The sequence below is a fragment of the Camelus ferus genome, chromosome 19 (assembly GCF_009834535.1).
Source record: "Camelus ferus isolate YT-003-E chromosome 19, BCGSAC_Cfer_1.0, whole genome shotgun sequence".
Classification (NCBI taxonomy): Eukaryota; Metazoa; Chordata; class Mammalia; order Artiodactyla; family Camelidae; genus Camelus; species Camelus ferus.
Genome location: NC_045714.1, coordinates 2,945,522 through 2,971,211, shown reverse-complemented (window position 1 = coordinate 2,971,211; position 25,690 = coordinate 2,945,522). Strand labels below are relative to the sequence as shown.

Genomic DNA, 25,690 nt, shown 5'->3' with positions numbered 1-25,690 from the left:
GTTTAATTTCCCAATTTTTAACTGGTCACAAAGTCGAGAAAGAAGAGGAGGAGAGACAGGAGGGGGCAGCTCAGGCGTGAGTGGGAGAAAGGCCTCCTCCTGGGGCTCCTCGCAGCTGGCACCACAGCAGGGCCCTGCCCCCGATTCGGCGAGTTTGTAAAATGGAATAAATATTGACACGGCCAGGATGGTATTCAATTTGTCCTGATCACTGGGCTGCGGTGAGTTCTGACAGGGCGAGGTGTAAAACAGCGGCTCGGATGTAATTTCTACTGTCAACATGATGTACAGCGGGCTCTGCCTGCGGCACCAGCCGGCGAGCAGGGTGGGGGCAGGGCGGGGAGACAGGTGCGCGCTTGGGGCACCTGGAGTAGACAGTCCAGGTGGCCACCCCAGGGCAGGTGAACAGTGGCAGCCAAGGGGTGTGTGTGTGTACATGTGCATGTGTGTCTAAGTGTGAACATGCATACACGTGTATGTTCATAACTTTCATGGGAGCTCCGGCTTTAAGAGGCCTGCCGTAAGCAGTGTCGAGAGGTGTTTGAGGGAGGGACACGGTTTATGCTTAGAGTCAAATGCGGGCCTTTCCTTCCTTCCCAGCAGCCACTAAGTACCTCTGGGCCCATCCTCACCCCCTCTCTCTGCCACAGCCCATCTGAATTCCACAACTACCACTAGCTAGCTGTGTGACCTTGGGCAAGTCCCTCCACCTCTCTGAACCACAACAGCCCCTTTTTCTGTAACAGAAATTTTAAAGAGAGCTGTTGTGAGATTTCAATCAGATCATTGAAATACAGTGCCCTCCATGGAGCTAAGTGTTACCTCATTATTGGTTAATTGGATGGCACCGAGCCTGGCACACAGTAAAAGTTCTAGAAATGTTATCTATCATTATTCTCACTGACTCAGAATCAGCTCAATATATGCAAACTGCCTCCCTCTCTTCCTTCTTTATTCCTTTGATCTGCCAAGGCTGTTCCCCCAAAGGAACAACCCCACTGTGTCCCATTGGTATGCCCACCCGCCGCTGCATTCTTATCAGAGTGAAATGAGATTGTGAAGGGGGGTGATGGTAACTTACCTTATAGGGTTATTGTGAGGAATAAGCAAGGTGATGCACATCGAGTGCTAAAGAGTGCCTGGCTCTTAGGTCGGTGATCAATAAAATATCACTTAAAACAAAAACCGCGGGTCGTGCCCAATGTCTCTCCCCCTTCATTCCGTACGTCTGACCCATCACCAAGTCTGGTCCATTTTACTTCCTAAATATTTCAAATCTGTCACCGTCTCTCCATCCCACGACGGCCTCCCTGGTCTGAGCCGCCACCACCACCTCTCGCCCAGGCACCGCCACCGCCTTCTCACGGGTCTCCAGCTTCCGATCTCGCGCACGCGCAGTTTGTCCTTCAAGCCACAAGCTTCTGATCTCCTTCAGAACACAAATCTGATCTCCTCATCTTCGCTAAAAACCCTTCAGTGCCTTCCCATTGCTCTGGGGCCAAAATCTAACAAAATCCAAACGCCTTAAGTCCCTTTGTAAGCCACCCCTCCCCCTGACACGCTATGCTCTGGCCCCTGAACTTTCAGGCCCTGGCATGTGGCTTCACACATTCTATTACTGGGCCCCAGGATCTCTCTTATCCTTTACCTGTCAGCTCAAAAACCTCTTTCTCAGGGAAGTGCCCTCCCGTGGCCCCACCCATCCCTAAAGAGGTTGTGTCACCTGTTAAATGTAGGAGTCCCCCGTACTTTCTCTTCGTGGAACACGACCCTCTTGGTAATAGTACATTTACTTGTGAGATGATTGGATTGATGAGTATGTCCCCCTACGCGCGCACGTGCTCACACACGGAACAGAAGGCATGCGGCAAGGGACTTTGATTTGCCCACTGTTACATCCTCAGCCTCCAGCACACTGCCGCCAGAGAGTAGGTGCTCAATAAACATTCGACGAATCAATGAATGGAACAAACAGAAGGAAACGATGCCATAGGACAGTGTGGGGGGAGGTAGTGTAGCAGTAACCAGGCAACCCCACCATGACCTTCTGACTGTCCATTCATCCATCCATCCATGCGTTCTTTCTTCCATTCACTCACACATTCGCAAGCACCCACTCTGAGCACGGCACAGAGGTCTGAGCTGAAGGGCAGAGAGCAGTAAGGGAGGTGCCCTCGGGCAGCTGGGAGGGTGCTGAGACCTAGACAAGAGAGAGCCTGGCTCTGAGCCACCTGCTCAGATGAATGAGCTCACTGGGATGGGGGGAGGGGTGCAGAGGAGGCAGAGAGATTGCATGGAAGAGAGGCAGTTGGGCTGGGCCCTGAGAGAGGTGGGCCAGGGTTGGATGTGGGGCAACATGGGAGAGGGGAAATCCTGGCAGAGGGAACAGCAGGAGCAAAGGCCCAGAACGAATGTAGTCAACAGTGGTGGCTCCATGTGCCCAGAGAGATGAGTCCATGAAAAGATGCAGTGACTATAATGCAGAGTGGGCGGGTCCAGATCTCCCAGAGCTTTGAGTGGCCACATGTGCAGTGGCTAAAGGTACAGGCTTTGGAGCTGACAGCCCAGAGTTCAGATCCCAGCTTCACATCTTCCCAGTTGGATCTTGGGCATTTTTCATGAATTCTTTGTGCCTCAGTTTCCTCACCTGGAAAATAAGGGAACGTAACAGTACTTACCGCTAAGGATTCCTTGTGGGCCGAGTCATTGAGTGTGAAAAATTCAGATACTCTGAATGATAACTAATGAATGCCAGGCCCGAGTTGGACTTTATCTTGAAAGTGAAAGGGAGCTGGGGAAGGTTTTGAACAGAACCTTCCAGACTGAGCCAGGCTTCATGAAGGTGCATCTGGCAGCATGCCCAGCATAGACTGTGGCCAAGACTAGGGGCCCTTGGACCAGCCATGTATATGGGGTGCACATGGCCCCAGCCCTGCTCAGCCCCTCTCCTCTGACCTCCCACGTTTGCCTCCCTGGATAATGGGAGGCAATATAATGGATAATGGTCCAGCTACCAGGTCCAGAAGCTTTGACATATCCTGACCCCCACCATACAAACACAGAGAGGCAGTCCTGGCCCCACCTACCAATATAGTGCTGGGCTTATAGGACATGTGCATCACCCCCAGGGCCCCGGGAACATTTTGTGGGCTCAGCCTACAGCGAGCAGGCCACTAGCCAGTCACTCGCTCCACATGTACCGAGTGCCTGCTAGGTAGGGGTGTTTGTTCTAGGTGCTAGGATGCAGTGCACATGCGTGCTGCCCCTGCACACATCATTACTGATGCAAATGCACACGTGTACTCAGGCACACATGTGCTCATATGTGTCAAGGCAGGCCGAAGTGGTAGTCGGTCTGCTTTCTTGTTCATGGCTCCACCCTGTCTTCCACAGAGCAGGGTGCGGGGGAGCAATGATGGGTGAACAGAGACAAGATGGCTCTGCCCAGCACCCACTCCATACCTCAACAGCTCCTGCATTACCCTGGGAGCCATTCTGGCCTGAAGGGAGAGTACTGAGCTGGTAGAGATAACGTCACCCCAGGGAGAAGGCAGCAGCCAAGCAGAGAGCTCTGGGCTCAGGACTCAGCAGGCACAGTGCCCTTGGGACTCAGACAGGGCAGACAAGAGCCAGACTGCCAGGCACAGCTCCCACTGGCAGACCTGGGAGCCAGGTGGTCATGGAAAGAGGACATGTATGTGTCAAAACAGTGTTCGGGTCAGAGGGAGTGAATGAGTGAGCAGATGAATGAGCTGCCTCTTCCTGCATCACCCTTCACCCAGGCACCAGCCTAGCCCCGGAGCCAGAGGAACCACCCTTACCCAGTATGCGTCTTCACTCTTCTCAGAACGAGGTGCACTCCTGGGCTCAAATATCTATGAACCCCCTTTACCTAGTCAGGATACTTTGTGCATAATAGGGGTCCAGTAGTATTGTTCAAGGGATCAGAAATAATAATAACAACAGTCATTACCATTACATTAGCTAAAATTTATTAAACACTGTGGGTCCCTTAACATGCACCATCTCGTTTATTCCTCACACTGGCTCTAGGAGGTAAGCACTGTGATCTCCATTCTTCAGATGAGAAAACTAAGACTCAGAGAAATGGAAAAAATTACTAAGGTCACATACAGTAACACATGCAACTGGGACACAAACCCTGGTCTGACTTTGGATCCCATGGTTTGAGGTCCGCTGAATATAAAGTTCTGTCCCAGAGATAGGGGCTAGGAAGATTATCAGGAATTTGGGGAGGAGGCAGGGATGAGGAGCTTCAGGCTGCACCATGAAATCTCTCCTGCTTTGTCCTGTGTGAGGGGGTGGTGGGGAGGGTCACTGAGCCCAGCCCCTCTTCTTCGTCTTGGCAGAGTGAGAAGCTGGGAAACAAACATAAGATGGGTAAGATTAGACCTACCTTCCTCCTTCCCCAGGGAGACAGCCAGATGACAAAGGAGGGCCTAGAGTCACTGAGCTCATACAGCCTTGGCAGCAATGGTACTGGGGCACTGAGAAGTCAAGAAAGGACGTGCTGGTCACCCAGCCCAGATTCTGGAAGGATACAGTGTAGGCAGTGGAGGTGATGCCCACAGGATAGATGGGGCCACAGCAAATCGGCAAGGTTGGCAGATCCTCAGTGAGAGGAAAAGACATGTTGTCCAAGCAGCTCCCAAAATCTATCTGAGGAAAGACTCTCCGGAACCCCTCCCAGGCCCCAGCTCCGTGCTTAGCTCTGGCAGGTGTGTTTGTGAAGGCCAGGGGAGGAATAGAGGAAGGAATAGCCGTGATCTCTGTCTTCCAGAAGCTTGCCATCACAGCTGACACCAAACCCCAGAGGAAGACCCAGCCATATAGGTCTGAGGGAGTTCAGAGGAGAGAAAGAGTAAGAGTCTGGAGGAAGTTGGGGCTGGAAATGGATTGTCAAAGCCCAGAATGGATACATTTCGTGGTTCAACAGTATCATCAAGGGTACCGATTTTTCTATCATTTCTTAGTAGGTTTCCTTGGCCTCTTTGAGTGGCTCCCCTCATTGTCCCAAAATGGCTGCTATTTTTCCAGACATCACTTTCTTATACATGCAGAAAACAAAAAATTTCTCTTCAAGGGATCTCTTTTTAAAGTATAAAAAATATATATCCAGAAGCTCTTCAGGAGTTACCCTTTTATATTTCATTGGCCAGCATTGTGTCATGTGATGTTTTCTAAATCAATCATTGGTGGGGAGGAGGGGAATGGTTCTTACTGGCTTAGGCTAATCACTGTTAAAAGGGGAGGGGCTGAGCACATGGCCAAGCTGTGGGAGGGTGAATATGGAAACAAAATTGAAACAAGAAGGAAGGATAGGGGGACGAATTAGCTGTTAGCAACCAGCCTATCTTTTATATTTCCCATAAATCTCTTTTACACATCATAAAACCCAGCCAGACTGCTGAAATAGGGGTGGAAGCTGGGGGAGCAGGCAAACAAACCTTCGAAAATCTCTAGCGGACCAGCCACTCACCCACATGTGTCTCCACCTACTCTCTTCCCAGTCTCTCCTGAATCCACTCCAGCCAAGCTTGTACACCCACCACTTAACCAAAATAGCTTTTATCAAAGCCACTAATGACCTCCATGTTGCTAAATCCAATGGTTAACTCAAAGTCTACATCTGACTTGCCGCATCAATAGGATGACTATATAACTTATCCTCCAAAATGAGAGTAAAAGCGGGTAGGACACTATTCACAGTTATGCCAGGACAACAGATGTAAGTGTTAATATCCCAGGCAAAGGTGGACAGACGGTCACTAGTTAATGCCTTCTTCGTCCTTTCTTCTGATGGCTTCCAGGTTACCTCCTCTCTCCTTGTCTCCCCTCCTCCTCTCTCCACTCTTTCTCAGCATCCTTCTCAGCTGTTTCCTCCTCATCTCCCCAGTCTCTATGTGTTGAGGTGCTGGACCTCTTCCAGTCTTATCTATAAATACCATCCAAATCCCCAACTTTCTATCTGCAGCCAGGACCTCACCCCTGGGCTCCTGACTACAAGTATAGTTGCTTGCTAGATGTCTCCCCTGGGTGTCTAATAGGCAGTGAATGTAATACGTCCAAGACTTGATTGTAACATGTCCAAATGAGTCTCTGATCATCTCCGCAAATCTGCTCTGCCCACACATGTCTGCAGCTCGGGAAAGGACACCCCATCGTTTCCACTGCTTAGGCTGCAGGTATGGCCTTGCTCGGCTCCTCTCTTTCCTTCACACACAGTTTCTGACCCATCAGCATATCCTGTGATACAGCCTTACTTCTCAGCTCCTCTGCAGCTCCCACTTTGTCCAAGCCACGTTTATTCCTCGTCTGGATTATCGAAATAGACCCCAGCCCCAGCTTCCCTTTATTTTGAACACAGCAGCCAATGAGAGTGATCTTTTAAAACATAGATCACGTCTTTCTTCTGCTTTCAAACCTCCTAGGGGTCTCATCTCACTCACAGAAAAACCTAAAGGAGAACCTGTGGGCTCTGAAGCCCAGCTGCACTTCTGACTTCATCTCTTGCTGTCCCCCTGCACTCACTCTGCTTCAGCAGCACTGGGCTCTTCACTGTTCCTCCTGCGCACCAAACATGTGCTGACCTCAGGGCCTTTGCACCTGCTCTTTCCTCAGCCTGGAATGCTCTTCTCCCAACTATGTGCACAGCTCTCTCCTCTCCTCACTTTGGATCTCTGTTCAAGTGTCATCTTAACTGTGGGGCTTTCCTTGACCACCTTGTATAAATTATCATTTATAATAGATGACTAAGAAAAAGGGTAGGAAAGAGCAAATCCCCCCACCCCAGCACTTGCTGTGCCCCTTACCCTGCTTTGTTTTTCTCTGTAGCACTTACCATCATCTGACATGTTATTTATTTGTTTATTGTCTGTCCCCCACTAGACTTGCAAGGGCAAGGACTCTACCTGTTTCCTCTCATTGTGCCTAGAACAGCACAGAGTAGAAACTCACAAATCTCCGTGGAATAAATGAATGTGTACCGGATACACACACACACACACACACACACACACACACACACACACAGAAACACAAGCACTGGCATCCATGCTTGCAGACACATGCCCACACGCACACAAGAACCACACGCACTTATGTGGGCCTGAGGGCACATGGATTATAGGAGGTGAGGCTGAAAAGTAGACAGGGCAAGGCCAATATTTATTAAACCAGACCGGGGCTTGGCTTTAAATCCTATCTGGGATTAAACAACTGTGCAGCAGGTTGAGACGGGCCCCAGAGAAGGCCACCAACGTGCCCAAGATCTCACGGGGAGGCCCAGCAGAGCCGAACACAGCCCCAAGGGGCCACAGCTGCCTCCCCTGCCTCCCCTGAAGGACTCAGAATGGCAGGACAGGGTCCTGTAGTTGACACCCACTCAGGAAAAGCAGCTGGAGCAGGAAAGAAAGGAAGGGAGGGAGGGAAGAGGCTGGAGTGTCTGCGGCAGTCCTGGCAGGGCCGTGCAGAGCGGTGAAGAGTTGGCCAGAAGCCAGGGAACCTGGCCAACCCGCCAGAAAGAGGGCCCAGTGGGCTGAGGTATGAAGGCCCAGGGAGGGAGGGAGAGACGGGGCTGTGAGGGCCTCGCCCCTCAAATGACAATGCAGGATGTGCCCTGTACGAGGGTGTCCGGCCAAGGAGGGGGCGGAGGGTTTGGGCCGCAGCCACCCTTGTCCTATCAAGCGTGCCCCCAGCACTGAGCTGCATCCACTCAGACGAGCATCTCTTCCCATCCCCTCAAAGGTGCCCTCTGACAGGGGGACTCCAAGTCCTGGGTTCGAGGCCCCACTCCATCACCAAGTATCCTATGCAACTCTGGACAACACTCTTGGACTCTGCCCCCTTAAAAAGTGGGATCTCACCTCAGACCTTTGCAGCCCTTCCAAAGAGAGCGCTTCTCCCCAATACCCCAAATTCCACGTGTCCAAATCTTTCCGGCGCTTTACCTCCAAGTGCCACCTTCTCTATGATGCTGTCCCTACTCGACAGCACACTGTGCCTGGCCCTCCAAAGTCGGAGGACTCACATCATGAAATTCCCTTATGGCTGTGTGCCATTTCAGTCTCCCAGGGTTTTTATTGTCCCTCCAAGTGCTTCTCTGCACACTCAGAATAAAATGGAAACTGTTTCCCTTCCTCCAGTCCCGCCCAATCTGGCCTGTACCCCCCATCTCCTGATGCATCTTCAGACACCCCCTTGCTCCATACCAGCCACAGTGACCTTCTTACTGTTCCTCAGCTTGTTCCAGCCTCTGGACCTTTGCACACACTGTTCCCTCTGTGTGGAACCTTGGTGTGACCAGCTCCTTCTCATCCTTCCAGATCAGCCAAATGTCACCTCCTCTGAGAGGTCCTCCCTGATAACCTATCTATAACACCCACCCCAGCCCTTCCATCAACCTCTTCCTCCCTCTTTCCTGCTTTATGTTCCTTCTTAATACTTATCACTGAAAGTATATGGTAGATTTCATTCCTTTGTTACCAGAAGGTCAGCTCCTTGACAGCCAGAACTTTATTTTATTACTTTGTCCCCAGTGCCTAGCACAGGGTCTGGCATCAGGGAGGCATAGGTAAATATCTGTGGAAAGAGTAAATGAATAACCAGAAGAAATGCATCTCTCTCCTGACATATACCTGAGCGGCTGATTGCATCTTGCTGAGATGGTTTTTAAAGTATGTTGAATAAATGAATGAATGAATGAAAGAAAGGCATTTTTGTCTCCCCACCTGTAGTAGACACTAATGTTTGGTGAATGAATGATTGACTCTTACTGTGCCCCCCTCTTATAAAAGGTTAAGAAAGAAAGAAAAGAAAGAAAGAAAGGGAGGGAGGGAGGGAGGAAGGAAGGGAGGGAGGGAGGGAGGGAGGAAGGGAGGAAGGAAAGAAGGATACAGGGAAGGAGAGAGAACCACAGTGGGGTGCCTGTGAACACTGAGGGATCTCCCCGTGCTTCCACCTCCTGCGCCCCCCACACCCCCCTAGTGATGGCCCCAGCCTCGCCCAAACCCTCCCTCCCCTGTGCATCCCTGCAGGGCTGTGATGGGCCCTGAAACTGCCTGATGGAGTCAGGGGACCAGTTCCTGCAGCACGCAGGGAAGTCATAAGCTCCAGGAAATGAAGGTTTCGGAGCAATGCCTCCTCCTCGCCCATAACTCCAGCCTCATTATGACCAGCCCATAACGTGGGGAATCAACGCCGGATCCCCAGAAGCAGCAGCACTCGGGGATTGCGGAGCGGGGCTGCCAGGGTGGAGGAGGGTCTGCCAACATCCCTTGGTTGTGCCTTCATGCTTAGGCCCCACAGAGGGGGTGAGGAGGCAGTGTGATGGGGGTGCTGGGGATGCTTACAGCAGGCTCATGGATCCTCCAGACATCCATTAATTCAGGGTGGGTCCTAGAGGGAACAGCTGGCTCGACTCCTCCCCTCCACTCTTCCCTATGGATGATGCTGATGTTTTCTCATTCTCATTGCCCTAAGATGCAGTTTTAATCCCCTCAGCATCACCCCCACCTCCCAACACATGACTCCCTACCCTGGAACCCCTTCTATAAAGGAATTCTGGAGCTGATACTGGGAAAGAGCACTAGGGAATTGAGCATATCCAAAATGGGTATAAATAAGACACCAACTTTTACAGTTGTAGTGACTCATGTGAATTAGTGAGTTAAAGGGATGAGAATTGCCCACTGTGGTCTTGGGTCACAGAAGGTGATCAGTATGTCTTCTGCCCAAAAGATTCCAGCCACTTCCCTTGTCTTGAGGACCGGGCTGGGGCTAGGTCAGTAACTCCCAGATACTCTGCCCAACCTCATATCTCACGTTTCCAACCTGACTCCCCAAACTAGACAGACTACCCCCAGCCTGGATGCATACTCCTCTGCCATAATGCCCATCCCTTTCTTCCCACTCAACCAGATACCCCCTCCTCCAAGAAGCAGCCCTGATTCCCTCCTGCCCACCTCCCCCTTCCAGACACCTGTACCCACTCCCTTCCCTGAGCCCCGCAGGGGCCAGGCTGCCCCTCCCTCTTATAGCCCTGATCACACACCACCTAGCATTTAGGTTGTTACTGGGGGTCTTGTCTCTCTCCGCTAAACTGTAAGCTTATTTATCTTTGTCTAGCATCCAGTCCAAACCTGGCCCAGAGTCAAAGCTAAGAGGAATGGAGTTGTTGAACTGAACTGAACTGGGCTTAGGGAGAGGATAAGTGGGGACTGAGCCCCTCAGCCCCACACATGCTTCTCAGTGCCTGAAACTCCTCCACGAAAGCAGCATTGCTGTCCCCTGTAAACACCCACATTAAGCCATTATTCATCATTATGGTTTGAGTAGGAGTCAGTCTCTCAGATCCTTTCTTGCTGAAAGCAGGATCTCATGGAGGGAGGGAAGGAGAGATGGATGGATCTGGGGATGGCAGTGCTGGTCTAGGAAGGGGGAGAAGTGTCTCTCAGACTCTGGGAAAGGAAGGTCTTCGGGGGGGATGTGGGAGACCCCAAAGGCAAGCTCAGAGGGGATGTGACTGTACCCAAAGCCACACAAGGGAGTCTCCAAGTAAGGCCCTCTGAGACTCAGGTGCCCCATCCCTGAAACGGGATGTGGAGGGACTCACATGAGTTCAGAGGACCTTCCCTGGGTTCCTGTTTTGGATGGAACGACCTCTAGGGGCTGCTGTGGGAGGGCAGGAGTGGTGGCTGGCAGGCTGGGTGCCAGACTGTGCACCCAGGAGTCCTGAGTCCTGGGAGCTCTTGAAGACCCCTTCTAGAAGGGCCTCCTTCCTCTCTGAGATGGCGGTTATCTAGGGGGTAGGCTGGGCTGGAGAGAATGGTCAGCCAGGCGCAGGGAAAGCAGCTAATTAGGTCCTGCCCCTGTAGGCACGTGGGCTGGTGGAGAACCAGGAGAAAGAGCTGGATTGGGGGGGTGGGCGAGGAAAGGGGGGGGGGTGCAAGGAAAGGGGGTGGTGCTGGGAAAGGAGAAGTGTGGGCTAGGAGTGGAAAGGAAGCGTCTAGGGCGCGGGGGGGGGGGGGGCGGGCAGGACTACTAGAATATGGGTCCAAGAAGGCAGGGATTTCTATGTCTTGTTTGTCCCACCCTACACAATGCCAAGCACACAATAGGTGTTTAATTAGTAGCTAAAGGATAAAGAGATAGACCCAACCTGCCCTGTCCCCACAGAGAGCCTCCTCTTACGTTTTCTTGTTTCTCCCGCAGGCTCCTGGTCGGGACGGCCACTAGTCCCCGAAGGATCAGGAGGGCCCCAGCCAGCACCCCACCGCGCAAAGACCATGGCGCACCCCAGACTCTGGAGCCGCTGAGGCGCCGCCTGGTGATCCTGCCGCGGCGGCGGCGCCAGGGGGGCGCGGGCGGGGACCCCCGGGGGCCGTCCATGCCCCGGGTGCGGCCGCGCCCCCTCCCCCTCCAGCCGGGCGCCCCCGCGGCTGGGCGGCGTTCAGGGCCGGGGGCCTGTCCGGGTGCCCCGTCGGGGGCGGCGCGCCGGCGGCCGCGCTGAGGCCACCATGTGACGCGGCGCCGCATCGTTGTGCCACCGAGCGGCGACGCCCCGGTGCCTCTCGTCCATGCACCTGGGCCCGGGCCCCTCGCAGGCCAAGCATGAGACCACGACCCGACGGTCGGGGGCTCCGGGCGGGAGCCATTCTGTCGCCCGCCTTGCTGCTGACGCTCACGCTGCTGCTGCTGCTGCCGCCAGCGCCGCCGCTGCCGGGACCCCTGCGGGCGGCGGGCACGCCTGCGCCGTCGGCGCCCGGGGCTGCGCAGTACGGCGCGCCGGGCGCGGGCCGCGTGAAGCGCGGCTGGGTGTGGAACCAGTTCTTCGTGGTGGAGGAGTACACGGGCACCGAGCCCCTGTACGTGGGCAAGGTAAAGTGGGGCCCCGAACCCTCTGTCCTGCTCCCAGGACCCCAGAGACGCCCGCTGCCGGACGCGAGGGACTCCAGTTCTCCTCCCCTCTAAATCCCAGTCCCTGCTGCCTCCTCCCAGCTGCCCCTGATCGGAGGCGGACAACTGGGTCTTCTCTCTGCTCCCGTCTCCTTATGTAGTCTCTCTCCCATTGCATCTCAGAGCAGAGAGTACTCATACGTAAACCCGGTCCATCCTGTGGCTAAATGCATCTAGAACGAGTTTGCAGATCTGATCATGTCACACACAAACTCGCCCTGCTCTGCTTAAAATTCTTTAATAGTTTCCATTCACTTGGGGTCAAGCCCAGATTCCATCCCATTGCTTGCAAAAATTCGGCTCCCCCTCCAGCCTCCACGCCTGCCATACTCACTCCCATTTGGGACACAACACCCTTCTGATGGTCCATTCCTCTGATGCCCACAGGCTCCTGTCAGCACCACCCCCCTCCTTAGATTCTTCAGGAACTGCTCAGTCCTGCTCCTTCTACTGCTTATGTATCTCACACTCAGGCCTCCATTCAAATGCCACCTCCTCAGAGAAGCTGTCCCTGACCACACCAGGCTGGGACAGATCCCCCTGCATGTGGCCATCCCTCTCTGTTGTGTGCCCTCTGAGGTTCCCCGTATCTTTCCCTCATAACACTTAATTATGCATGTGTTTGTTTGATTACACAGTTAATGTGTGTCTTTCCTAGTAGATTGTGTTTGTTTTGCTCACCATAAACCCCCAGCGCCTAGCACAGGCATTGCTCACAAACTGTTCATTAAGTGAATGAATGAATGAAAGCTGCTTTCTCAAACTCTCTGAATAAATGTTGGTTAGTATGGCTGAAGAATTGTGTCCTAAGAGTATAAGGAGTGGAGAAAGACATTCGTTCATCCATTCAATCCCTGAGCCCCTCTCAGGTGCAGTGCTGGAGAGGCAGAGGCTGGTTCTCACTTGCCCACTCACAGAGGCAAGTGAGACCCAGCCTCTGCCATTTGGGGGGTCCCCAGAGTAGCAGAGATACCCTGGTGCATAAAAAGTTTCACAGGTCAGTACCTGGACACCGAGGCATTTCATAACTGGTTTTCTGTTGGCTGGCTTCGTGGAGGTGTTTTCTAGATGCCTGAGCTGGGTTTTGATGTTTGAGTAGGAGTTCAGGCTAATGGGGAAGAGGGCATAGACTGTGCAAAGTCTTGGAGGCCTGAGGGAGCCTGGCTTATTCAGAGACTTGTCAGCAGTTACGATGTTGAGGTGGAGGGTGCTCATAGGGCAAGGAAAGCGGGGCAGTGCCCAGGGACAGTTCTCTGGCTTCTGCCAAGGCCAGCTTTCCAGGAAGTTTTGGTCAGCAGAGATGCGAGGGAGACCAACTGTGGAATTTCCTGTGTGCTTAAATGAGTCTGAGAATTGGGAGGCTGACCAAGCTGCTCAGTTCAAGGCTCAAGGATCAGGACCTTTGTCAAGGAGAGGAAAGTCTTGATGTAAACTTGTGCATTAGTCTTGCCAGGAACCCAGATTTTCACCCGTCTAGATACAGTAGTAATCCCTGGTTCTTGGCTACACTCCCCTCTGGACACGTGGCTGAAGTTGATCCCCAAAACTGAGCAAAATGAGGATTTGACATAGTACAGGGAGGTTCACGTCTTTGCTCAAGGTCACCAAGCAAACTAGTGGCAGACCCTAGGACAGTAAGACAGTGGAATGGGGTGAGGGGAGGGGGAAGGAGGAACCAGTGTCAGCTGAGCATGAGGTAGCTGGGAATGCAGACTTTGGAGCCGTCACACCTGAGTTTGACGCTTGGTTCTGCCAACCCGTTAACCATATTACCTTAAACAAGTTACATCACCTCTCTGGACCTCAGTCTCTTCTGCAAAAGTGGGGCCAGGAGAGCCCACTTCCTCTGGTTGTAAAAGGATTAAAGTAGAAAACTGAGCACAGAAAGTGTTCAGCCTGCCGCCTGGTTGGTTGTTTATGGTTGTTTTCTCATTATGCCCGTATGGAGCACTTAACCCTTAAACTGCAAGGTGGAAATCTTTTTTGTAAGGCAGGAAAATCCAGGTGCAGGTAGGGCAGAGTCACAGAGTGGGCAAGTGGCTTAGACAGGATTTGAACTTGAGTGTGTTGGAGGCCATTCCCAGCCTGATTCTCCAAACCTCTCCAAGACCTCCAGGCCTGGAAGAGAGACTTTGGTCCAGGAAAACCCCAGAAAGTCAACGAAGGACTCTGACACATCTGCCTAAATGTCCGCTGTCATGGTCTCAGGCATCTCAGCCCAGCTGTCTGTTTGCCCAGCAGCTGGGGCTCTGAGATGGCCCCCTCAGCCACCCACATCCTGAAAAGATACGAGAAACCAGCCACTGACTCACCACTTCCATCTGTGTCCGCCTAGCCATTATCTCAAACGCCACCCCTGTCTCCTTGAACCACAGTCTGTTGGTGATGGGAGGGCCCTAGTAAATCCTTTCATTGTAAGATGGGGAAACTGGGGCTAGAGGCAGAGAACATCATGCCAAGCCCAGTCAGCTTTCTAGGGAGTTTTGATTAGCAGAGATGGGGTGAGACTAACACTGTGGTAGAACCAACCCCAAGAGAAGAGGCTCTGCTGACACTGGCTCTGGACCCAGTGCAATTTAGCTATCTTGTATTAAGCGTCTACCATGAGCCAAGCGTTGTGCCTGGCCTCGGGGGTCTCTCTTCTCCTCTTCACAACAACCTCTTGGAGCATCTCCACTGCTGTCATGACTACATTATCTTCCCCCTCCGTCATCTTCACCCAGAGCCCTCGTCTCTTACTCTCAAGGCCACGTCCAGAAAAGCACTCCATGCAGGGAGGAAAGAGAAGTTTCCATCTCTTTTTAAAATTTGCCCAAAGCGCCCTTTCTTACGAAAGATGGTAGAGTGTGTGGTGCTGGGGGCCAACCAGAGCCAGGTTGCCAGGACTCAAATCCCTGCTGCTTAGTCCCTCTCTGACCTTGGCACGTTATCTAACCTCTCTGTGCTTCAGTTTCCTTGTCTGCTGAGTGAGGCTGTTCTGGCACCTCCTCAAAGAGTTGTGGTGAGGATTCAGTGAGTTAGTGTGTGTCAGGAACCTGGACAGCTCCTGGTATGTGCTCAGTAAGTATCATCTTCTGTTATGATAGGTGTTGCCTGATATTTCCACCACCTCGAGTATATACAGATATGATGAACTCCGGCCCCAAATCCCGAAAGCCTTCTTGGCAACCTGATGTCCCAGTTTCTCACTACAAAGTGGGAGGAGGTGGTTGCCAACCCACCCCTCACTCTAGGAATATGAGCTCCGCCTCTTGAAAACGACCTGTCCCTTTCCAGCCGAGTCCCACATTTGTACAAGTGGTTGTGGGTGCACACATGCCAGCATACACACACACACACACACACACACACACACTCACTCATACCACGCTCTCTGGCTCTTCAGGGAGAAAGGACTTCTCCACGGTTTCAGTTAATTCATTGCTTCCCCGTCCCCCGCCCCAGAGAGCCGCTCGGAGCATCCGTCCTTGTCGAATTCCAAAGGTAGCTTAGCAACAGCACCATCCGCCAGTGAACCCCGGGCGCCCAACGGTAACCTATTTTACAACCGCCTCCTCCATCACTCACCGCCAGGTTCCTGTCGGCACCTGCGGGAACCACTGGGCCCCCTGTGGTTGTCGCCAGGGCCCCACACCGACAGCTCCCTCTACTGTCCTGCCCCCCTTGGCAGCCCGACCCACCTCTTCCCTTCACCGCACAATACCCACCCTCAAAGCAACCTCCCAACATTTCCATACAATCTGGGTACTTTGACTAATCTCTTTTCCAAACTGTAATTTCCCTCGAGGCTTCTGTCAGCTGGATGTGGATTTTGTAGGATTTTTAATTTTTTTTTTTTAAAGAGAGAATTATGGGGTCAGCGCTTATGACCAACTCCTGTGGGCGGTGAGATCTATTTTAGATATACGGCAGGATTAAAGTGGGGAGGAGAGCAGATTTAATTAAGTTGCTAATATTTAAAGAAAATTGATGAACTCCTGGTTTACGAGGAGCACAGGCATGAACAGACCCCCTCATTCCGGGGGAGGCTTTTTATTTGATTTGCTTTCCGTTTAAATCCTGGACTCGTTTTATTTGCGTAGCCGCACCGTCCATTTAATTGTCTTTAATAAGGAAAACGTACCTCTGCTCGCATTTAATTTTGATTTAATTAGGAGGAAGTAATTAATGGCCTCATAAATCCCATTTTTCAGCCCCCCGGGATGAGAAGCCATCACTCTTGTGTTTTCCACGTTGTTTATGATCCAGGGCTGGGGCTTTGGGAGGGGGAATTCACTCTGGGGCTGTCGGCACTTGAGGCAGAAGAAGGAACTCAGGATACGGAGTCAGACAGGCCTCGGGCTGTCTTTTATTTGCTGTGTGGCTTTCAGTAGGATGTGCGCACTCGCTGAGCCACAGTTTGCCAATCTATACAATGGGAAGAGCATCATCTCTGAGTCACAAGATCACTATGGGATATCAAGGAGGTAGTGGTAGAGGGTCTAGAAGTGCCCCATGACTCTCCTTCCTAGCCTAGCTCTTGTGTATCCGAGATTTAACAGAGGAACTGGATCATCCAGAAATCCCCAAAGACAGTTGGGGAATTCTAATGACAGTTGTATATTTCATTATTCATTTAGTCAATGTTTGGTGCTGTGACCTGTACTGGGTGCTTTAGAAACGAACGGATGTATGCTTGATCCTCAGGGAGCTCACAATCTCACATATGTGTGCTCACATACACACACACTCACCTCTCCCACTCCCCCTGTATTTTCTCTGCACGCATTGTCAGGACACCGAGTGTGGGCCAGGCATGGGGAGTTCAGACAAAGACAAACCAAAGGCCCTGAGGCCCATGGCAGCTGGTCAGATGGACTGCAACACGGAGGTGTTACAGAGGAGTGTGGAGCAGAGGGGAGTGTGCGTGGGGCAAGGGTACAGAGCAGGGGGAGGGCAAATAGGAGGGCATCTGGGAAGGCTGCCTGAATGAAGAAACAAAATGAGTTTAAAAGACAAGAAGATGTTGCATGGTGGCCCCTGTGTCTCTAGTGTGTTAGGATTTGAGCCTGGGGTTCTTGTGTCAGATGGGGTGGAGGGATGAACTAGGTGAACCTCAGTCCTTCCTGAGACCAGGTGATGGAAAAGGAAGTGAAGCTCATCAGCGCTGAGCACTTACTGTGTGCGAGGAGCTCCCACATGTTATCTGATGAATCTTTGGAATCTGTGGGGAAGCAACATCAGTCTCATTTATAGATGAGAAAACTGAGGCCCAGAGGAGCGTAACGTCTTGCTGACACTGGCACCCAGCCATTCCTGAATCCAAAGCCCATCCCCTCTCTTGATAAGTGATTTGAAATTCTTTTCCAAATGATGAAATAAGAGGCTCAGATTGAAGAGGCTGCCGATGACTATGGCCTGCGCGTACAGGGTGGTACAGGCCTCTCCCCCAGCCATGCAGCCCAGTGGCTGCCCCGCAGCGCACTCCCTCCTCCTTTCTCCCTCTTCCTTAGCCGGAAACATTGTAAGCGGACTAAACAGATTCCAGAGGCTGCAGAGGGACCAACCTGGGCTTTGGAGTCAAACAGACCTCAATTCTTCTCAGTCTCTTCACCTGGAAAATGGGGAGACATTTACATATGCCACAGGGTTAACTTAGATTTCTGCAGAGGCTTGCAACACAACTGGCACATAGTAGGCACTCACCAGCCCCCAGCTCATAACTGAGAGTCTTGAAAATACCCTTCTGGGGTAGAGTCATAGGCACTCCCGCTCCATTCCAGAGCCAGCCACCCAGGCAGGCAGGGCAGGCAGCCCCAGCCCAGCCCAAATCTGCAGCTCCAAGCTCTTAGCTCCTCCCTGGGCTGACCAGCCCTGTCTGACTATGCAGTCCCCAGAGAATAGTCCCTGGGCCCCAGCGTGAGCTCTGTGTCATGCTTCACGGAAGACCATCAATGACATCACCACTAGGTTCCACTCTCTCCTTCCCCCTCCTCACTGGCAAGTGATCCCTGGCCCAGGTCTGAGATAAAATATCAATGGCTGGCTGCAGGGACATGCTGGAGACCCAGGAGACAGAAAGAGGAGACAACTGCTTCCAGAGTGTTCAGGCCATACAAACATGCTCGTGTTTCATCCTCATGACACCACATCCTTACCACATCCTCACCATGCTAGGTAGGACCTGCTTTGATTTCTCAGATGGAAAAACGGACCCAGAGGGGTCAAATGAACAAGCCCATGATCACAACATTAGTGAGCGATGAGGTCAGGAGACTGGCTTCTCGCACTTAGCTGGGTGTCAAAGCAAATGACCTCTCCTCTCTGTGCCTCATTCTTCTCATCTGAGAAATGGGAAGAATAATGATGTTTCATATGACAGTGAGGAAGACAAATAAGATGATAGCTGTTAAACCTTCCCCCGCATGGTGTCTCTTCCACCACACTGCTCAGGAATGTTTGCTGATGAAATAAGCCGGCCACAGGTCTGATTAGGAAGTGGGTGGAAGCATCCTAAGAGGGAACAAATTTACCCTCTCCTGTCCCCATCTCCCCTGGGTAAAGGTGGAGGAAAAGTGCAAACAGCCAACAGGAGAGACAGGTCTCCTCATCCTCAGCACTGCCGATGATTCAGGGCCGATGTCTTGAGATAATTTTATTGGGGGTATTAAACTGAGTTATGAGGTTTTTACAATCCAGCCACTTATGAGAAATCTATTAACAGTAACTGGACAGGAAGAAGGCTTCTCGGTGGAGCCCAGGACGGGCATTAATTGGGGCAATCTATAACAGGACGGGGACCCGGAAAGGTTCCACCCGACGCCTCCATTTACTCCCCGCAATTTCTGCTGAGAATCAGCAGACTCGCCAAAAAGAGAGAGATGCCCATTAATCGGCTAATGAAATATGAAAATGTTTATGGGCCATTCAATCTTCCAAATGGCACTTCTATAATCCACCTTTCAGACACAAAGTTCCACCAGCAGAATTTATACCCAGGCTCCTCCTGCGTGGCAAGGGGTGGGTTTTCATCCCCCTTCGTGACAACCTCATTGGCACCTGTTATCCTGCTTGAGTGGGCTGGGGTGCATGGTGTCCTGGCCTGAAAGGGGCTTTAGGGATGTCCTTGTTCACATGCCATCTCTGCAGAAGCTTAGAGAGGAGCAGGGACCTGCCCAAGGTCACTGGTTTCATTAGAATGCGTTTTCCTCTGCTGAGAGCTGCCCAGAGATTTGGGCATTGGAGGATAAGGACTTGGGTGTTTCTATTTGGGAGAACAATCTTTCTGCTGGTTCCTTGCCCAGGAGATCTTGGTGCACTGAAAACAGCCTGGGTTCTGGAGCTCAACAGTGCCTGGATTAAATCCCAGTTATGTATGGCTAACATTTAGTAATAATTTAATAATAACGATCACTACCATTTATGGGACACTTATTATGTGTTAGGCAGGGCTGATTTTCAGCTGGTAGCTACCAGTGTAGTTGTAGTGGTTCTTAACACAGTGAAAAAGCTCCCTACCTGCGGTCAATAGTCCCTCTCCTCTCCCTTGCTCCAACTCCCTCAGCCCCTCCGACCTCTCCGTGATCCAGCAACCGAAGGGCACCCGCCTGGCCCTGCAGGAGCTGTGGTACCGCTCCATGGGCAGTGCCTCTGCCAAGCTGGCTGTTACATATTGTAAGTGTCACCTTGTACCAAGCAGGTGCTAAAGGCTTTATGTGGGCTTCACACTCAATTAGCCCCACAGCACCTTTCGGAGCGAGGTGCTATTATGATCCGCATGTTACAGAGGAGGGAACTGAGGCCCAAAGAGGTATAGCCACTTGTGCAAGGACTCAACAGGGAGATGATGCTGGTACCCAGGCTAGGCCAGGATGTCCTGTTTCTCCCCCGCCCCAGAGGCTCCTCCCCAGGGGCTGGGGATAGAGTGAGAAAGCCCAGGCTGTGGACGAGACCAGTTTCTCCAGCAGTCTGACCTTGAGCAAATCATCCTCCTTCTCTAATCCTCAGCAGGAAAATGGAAAAAAAAATTCTGTAAAGTACAGATAGCAAAACCTACTCTAGTAGGGATTTTCTTTTTAAAGAACTCTGAACCGGGTAAGTGTGTGAATTGCTTAGTACAGTGCCTGGCGTGTAGTAGGTGCTCCTCCAATTTGGGTTCCCTTTCCTCCTCTGTCCCTTGACTCCCTGTCCCCACCATGTGCCAAGCCCTGAGGCTGGCTCTCTGGGTAGCAGATGAGTAAGAAGTTCCCAACCCTAACCTCTGGGGGCTCTGAGCCTAGGAAGCTTAGACCTGTAACTCAGAGTGAGGTCTTGGACAGCATCTTGGAGGTTTGTTAGAAATGCAAACTGTGAGGCTCCACCCCAGACCTACTGAGTCAGAATCTGCTTTTTAACAAGAACTTGAGGTTATTTACATGCACATTAAGGTTTGAAAAGCATGGCTACAGTTATCCTACAGGCTGAGCATGATGATGGTGGCTTGATGTATTACAAAGATTTTGGAGGGAAATGGGGTGGCAGAGGCGGGGGGGAATCCTGAAAAGCTTTAGGGAAGAGGTAGCATTTGATCTGAGCCTTGCAGGATGAGTAAACTTTCAGGAGGCAGAGAAATAAGGACAGGGTCCTCAAAGCAGGAGCCAAGAGATGTGGAGGTGGCTTTGACTTCTTTGTAAGGGCAACAGGGAACCATTGAGAGTTGTAAGCAGTGGGATGGGGATGTGTTCAGATCTGCCTCAGGCTGATTGCTCTGGCTGCAGAGGGGAAGGTAGATTTCAGGGGCAGGGCTGGTGAAATACTCCAGACCTGTCAGTGAGGCCTGGGACTGGGGTGATGTGTAGCTTCCCAGCCTCAGTGTCTTCGCTGAAGAGTGGGTATGTTAAAGAAGAGACGTGGAACTTGAAGGGGGGATGCCTAGAGGAGCTCCCACCATAGTCTCTACGATGCCTTCTTCTCTGCCTCCCCAGATCCACTCGGACTCAGACGAGGGTGACGGGACCATCAAGTACACCATCTCAGGCGAGGGTGCTGGGACCATCTTCCTGATCGATGAGCTGACAGGCGACATCCACGCCATGGAGCGCCTGGACCGGGAGCAGAAAACCTTCTACACGCTGCGGGCTCAGGCTCGGGACCGCGCCACCAACCGCCTGCTGGAGCCTGAGTCAGAGTTCATCATCAAGGTGCAGGACATCAATGACAGCGAGCCCCGCTTCCTGCACGGGCCCTACATCGGCAGCGTGGCCGAGCTTTCACCCACAGGTGGGCTGCCTGCGGGCTCTGGTGGCTCTGAGGGGGAGGCGGGGGGGGGGCAATGGGGTGAGCCAGCAGAACAGCAGAAGGAAGGGGAGCCTGCCTCGGGGAGGGACAGGGGAGACAGGAACTGCTGTCCCAGGGCAGAGGCTACAGGTGTGAGCCCAGGTGCCCACATGGGCTCAAGCATAGTCCTGGGCAGTCACTGCTGCCACCTGGACAGAGGACACAGATGACCTCAGGCACATACATGGACACAGTGCCGATATGGACATGGACCTCCATGTGGACACAGCGACATACTTGGACATGCTCATACCCCCACATGTTGTCACACAGGCCCAGCCCCACTTACAAACTCAGCTGTCCACCTGTCCCTGGCACCACTCAGGCATGGCTCCGTGCACCGGCAACAACTGGACAGTCACACACACAGGCACGGTTGTCCACCTTTACCCGGCCCTCCACCAGACTTCAGTTCCACACAGATACAGCGTGGCCTTCAGCCGCCACCCCCCACATAAATGCAGGCATAGCTGAACACGGGCACACCTGCCACCGGAATCAACCAGGGTGGGACACAGCTGAAACAAGGCCCCATCCCACAATCAGACATGGCCCTCCACCCGACGTAGCCACGGACAGTGCCACCCAGGAGACAGCACCTCATACAGAAAGAGCTTATGCACAGACACAGCCGCCTCCACAGACACAGGCAAAAGCCACAACCAGACATTATTACCGTCCTGAGGTTGAGCAGACAGGCATGGGCATAGTCAATGCAGTAACACCCAGACAGCTTCATCTGATGCCCACAGGAAGCCTCAGCACACCAAGACCCAGCCACCTGGGGACACAGGCTCACAGAGATGGCAAGTCCCCAGACAGATTCAGCCGCCCGTATCTGGATGTGGCCGCAAACACCCAGAGGCACTGCACACACACGTTGTACATGTAGAAAAGGCAGGACACACACTAAAACACATCTGCAAGAAGACCTCAGATGCAGCCATACTCAGCAACACATTCACACAGCAGCGGGACCCTGAAAAGAAAGGTTGGATAAATCTGTCCCTCCCACTGGGGGGCCCACAGGTAGTTGACTGACCATCAAAGCCCACTTAGCCTGGGGCTCTTAGTAGGAGCTGGAGTCATGGGGTGAGGGACAAACTGGTAGCCACCATCTCCGTCCCCACAACGTTAGCCTGAGTCACCTGCCGGCCAGGCCGGACGGGGAGCAGTGGCCTGGGGTCCTAGAACATGTTCCCTTGCTGATGTACGGTGGCCAAGGGCTTGGCACTGCCTCTCTCTTGGCCTTGCAGCTCTCCAGCTACATGTCAGGGGCCAAGGGTTTTTGGGTTCTTGGGGAAGAGTGCAGTCATCCCCAGCTACCCCAGATTGGGCCAAATCTGGCAGATTGGTGGGCAACAGGCAGGTAGCCAGTAATGGAAGAGAAGGGAGTGGACCAGAGAAAATGGTGTGCACAAAGGGATGGTGGGAAAAGAGGGAACGGCAAGGGTGTGAATGTGGGTGGAGGTGGTCACACACACAGGGGTGTGCACGTGTATCTGGTGTGCATATGTTTTCTCATGCATGTACAGATGTGCATGTGCACAGTCTTTAAGACTCGTGCGTGCGTGTGACGTGCTGTGTGTCTATTGAATGGATTCATTCATTCATTTAACAAATATGCATAGGCACTGGGGACACAGCAATGAGAAGACAGACCAGACTCCCTGCTCTCCTGGAAGGTACATTCTGGCCAAGCAAGACAGGCAGGAAGCAAGTTAACAAACAGATCATGGGTCTAGGAAGATGGCATTGAAACAAAGACTTGAAGAAAGTGAGGGCATGGGCCCTGGAGGAAGAGGGTTCCAGGCAGTGGGAACAGTATATGCAAAGGCCCCAAAGTTGAATCCCCTCTGAGCAGACCAGATCATGCAGCAAGGTGGTCGTAGTCCGGGTTTTGCATTTTATGCTGAGCAAGCTGAAAAGTCAGTGGAGGGGCTTGTTCAGAAGAGTGACATGATCTGATTTAATTTTAACATGATCCTGTGGCTGTTCTGTGAAGATTAGGTGGGGAGGACGGGGTCAGAGCAGAAGCAGATTGCCCACTGAGAGGGATATTGCAATTACCTAGGCAGGAAATGATGGTGGCTTGGAACAAGGTGGTACCAGTAAGGGGACTGAAAAGCGGTCGACTTCTGGATCTATTTTGAAAGTCAAGCTGAAACCATTTGCTAATGGATTAGATGTGCGATGTGAGAGAAAGAAAATTCCAGGATGGCTACCGAGATTTTGACCTGAGCAATTAAATAGGTGGAATCTCCATTTACTGAGATGGGAGAAACAGTGGGAGGAGCAGATCTGGGGGGTGCAAGGAGATCAAGAGTTTGATTTCAGATGTGCTAAGTTGGAAGTACTTATTAGAAAGCCAAGTAGAGTTCTTGAAAAAGGCAGTTCAATACCCAGTTTCAGCAGGAAAGTCTGAGCTGGAGAGATCAATTGGGAGATTGTCCATGACAAAGATCCATGGATTTTCCCAGCCCAGGGAGTACTTAGAAATCAATTTTGCAAGTGGGAAGACTGAGGCTCAGAGGAGCAGTGATGGGTACAAGGTCACACAGAAAGTCAGAGGTAACTTAAGCCTCTGACTTCCCAGGTCCAGCAGCCCCCACTACTGGACTCAAACTCTTCACCCAAAACTGCATGTTTCCACATGGAAAAGCTCAGAGAGATGAGGCTGGAGAAGAAAGCTGGAATTATATTCTTCAGGAAAGCACTTGGGGAAGGCTTAGGCAAGAAGGTAATGTGGGCAGACTTGCCTTTGAGAAATCTCCCTCTGCTGCAGGATAGAGAATGAAAGGAGATGAGGGGTTCAGAGGGAGATGCAGCCCCATATGCATCACAGTGGCTTGCCCATCATCACTTCACTCTCACTTCAGCTCCGAGAGGTGGCAGGACTGATGTGAGCAACCTCGTTGAACAGATGGGAACACCAAGGCTCAGGGTCGGGGAGATGTACTGACAGTCACGTAGCAAGTCAGTGACTGAGCAAGTTGTTGGGCTTGGCTCCCAGACTGTTGGAGTGGCTAGGTTCTTGTGCCATACATGGGGGAAATGAGACAGAGAAAAGGGCAAGGACTCATTCAAGGTCACCCAGAGAGCAGGAGGCAGAGCCAGCCCCCAGCTCCCCAAGGAGCCCCAGTCCTGCCTCGCCTCCCTCTCCCAGCCCACTGACTCACCATTCCACTCAGGAAAAAGTGGGGACTTAACTCGGACAAGCTAGGGGAACCCAGGAGGGGGAACGAGGAAGCTGAAATTAAATTAGTTTATTTCATTTGAGCAACTTTTTGAAGGGGAAGCAAATCCAACACCGGGGTGCTTATGGAGACTCCAGGCGGCTTTGAAAATCAGTCACAATTACCGAGCCTCCTGATCTGGGTTGAGGGGGGCGGGGCCGACAAGCCGCACTAGGACCTGGGCGGCTTCGGAGATCACAGGGAGCAGGGACGCAGCTTGGGACATGAAAGGCAGCAGCGTTCACAAATTAAACCACTCACAGCTTAAAAGGGAAGGGAAGTGTGCCGGGGGGCCTCCAATGAGCCACGCTTCTGAGGTGGGCCACACAGCCACGCTAAGCCTAATACAGCAAAGCGGATCCTGTATCTTGACAGTCAGGAGGCCCGGCTCCTTTCACGACCTTGGAAAAGTCCCTGCCCCTCTCTGGTCCCAGTTTCCTTTCTGAGCACTGAAGGGGTCCATTCATGCCCAGATATTTATCAGGTGCCTACTCTGTGCCAGGCAGTATTCCAGGCACTGGGAATTCTTAGGGAGCTTACATCTAGAGCAGGAAGAGAGACAGGAAAGAAATGTACAAGCCAATATCTAATACACCTTGTGGTGTAAGTGCTGTGAAGAATAAGGGAGTTGGGAGTTATACTAGGGGAGTCCTATTTTAGATAGAGGGGTCAGGGAAGTTCTTTCTTTTTATAAGAGGACATTTGAAAAATCTGAAGGAACCAAGGGAGTGGACCAAGGAGCTATGTGAAACAGTGATTTTCAAACTTTGTTGTGCATCCAAGTTAATTGGAGTACTTGTTAAAACACAGATGGTGCCCCCTATCCACCCACACACACACACCCCCCTCCCTGCCCAGGGCTTCTGACTCAGTAGGTCTGGGCTATTAGAAATGTTTGCATTTTTAACAAAGATACTGTCAAAGGTGATACTGATGCTACCGGTTCCAGGGCCACACTTGGAGAAGCACTAAGCTAGAGGAAGAATGTTCCAAGCAGAGGAAACAGCAAGTGCAAAGGTCCTGAGGCATACTGTGTTTGTTATGTTTGAGGAATAGCAAGGATGTCAGTTTGGCTGAAGAGAGGAGTAAATGAGGGGAAGAGTGTCCAAGGAAGTTGGAAGAGGCATTGGAAGCTGGACCACATAGGACTTTGTAGCCGTTGAAAGCTTTGTGGTTGTACTGTG

General features: G+C 52.1%; 1 protein-coding gene and 1 long non-coding RNA gene across 2 annotated transcripts in view; one reads left to right on the top strand and one right to left on the bottom strand.

Annotated features, from left to right (window-relative positions):
* Positions 1 to 1,763: 1,763 nt before the first annotated feature.
* On the bottom strand, positions 1,764 to 25,345 carry LOC116657825. The gene is made up of 3 exons (XR_004312957.1): positions 21,718 to 25,345; positions 2,045 to 2,051; positions 1,764 to 1,773 (listed from the first exon to the last, which is right to left on the bottom strand). It is a non-coding gene; the product is annotated as an uncharacterized LOC116657825 (long non-coding RNA).
* Positions 11,598 to 25,690, top strand: part of CDH22 (cadherin 22) — a 69,238-nt gene continuing 55,145 nt past the window's right edge. Inside the window, exons 1-2 of the mRNA XM_032461286.1 lie at positions 11,598 to 11,898; positions 20,919 to 21,213. Coding sequence (XP_032317177.1) covers positions 11,632 to 11,898; positions 20,919 to 21,213 — 562 coding nt within the window. The 5' untranslated portion in view covers positions 11,598 to 11,631. The remainder of the gene's footprint in view (positions 11,899 to 20,918; positions 21,214 to 25,690) is intronic.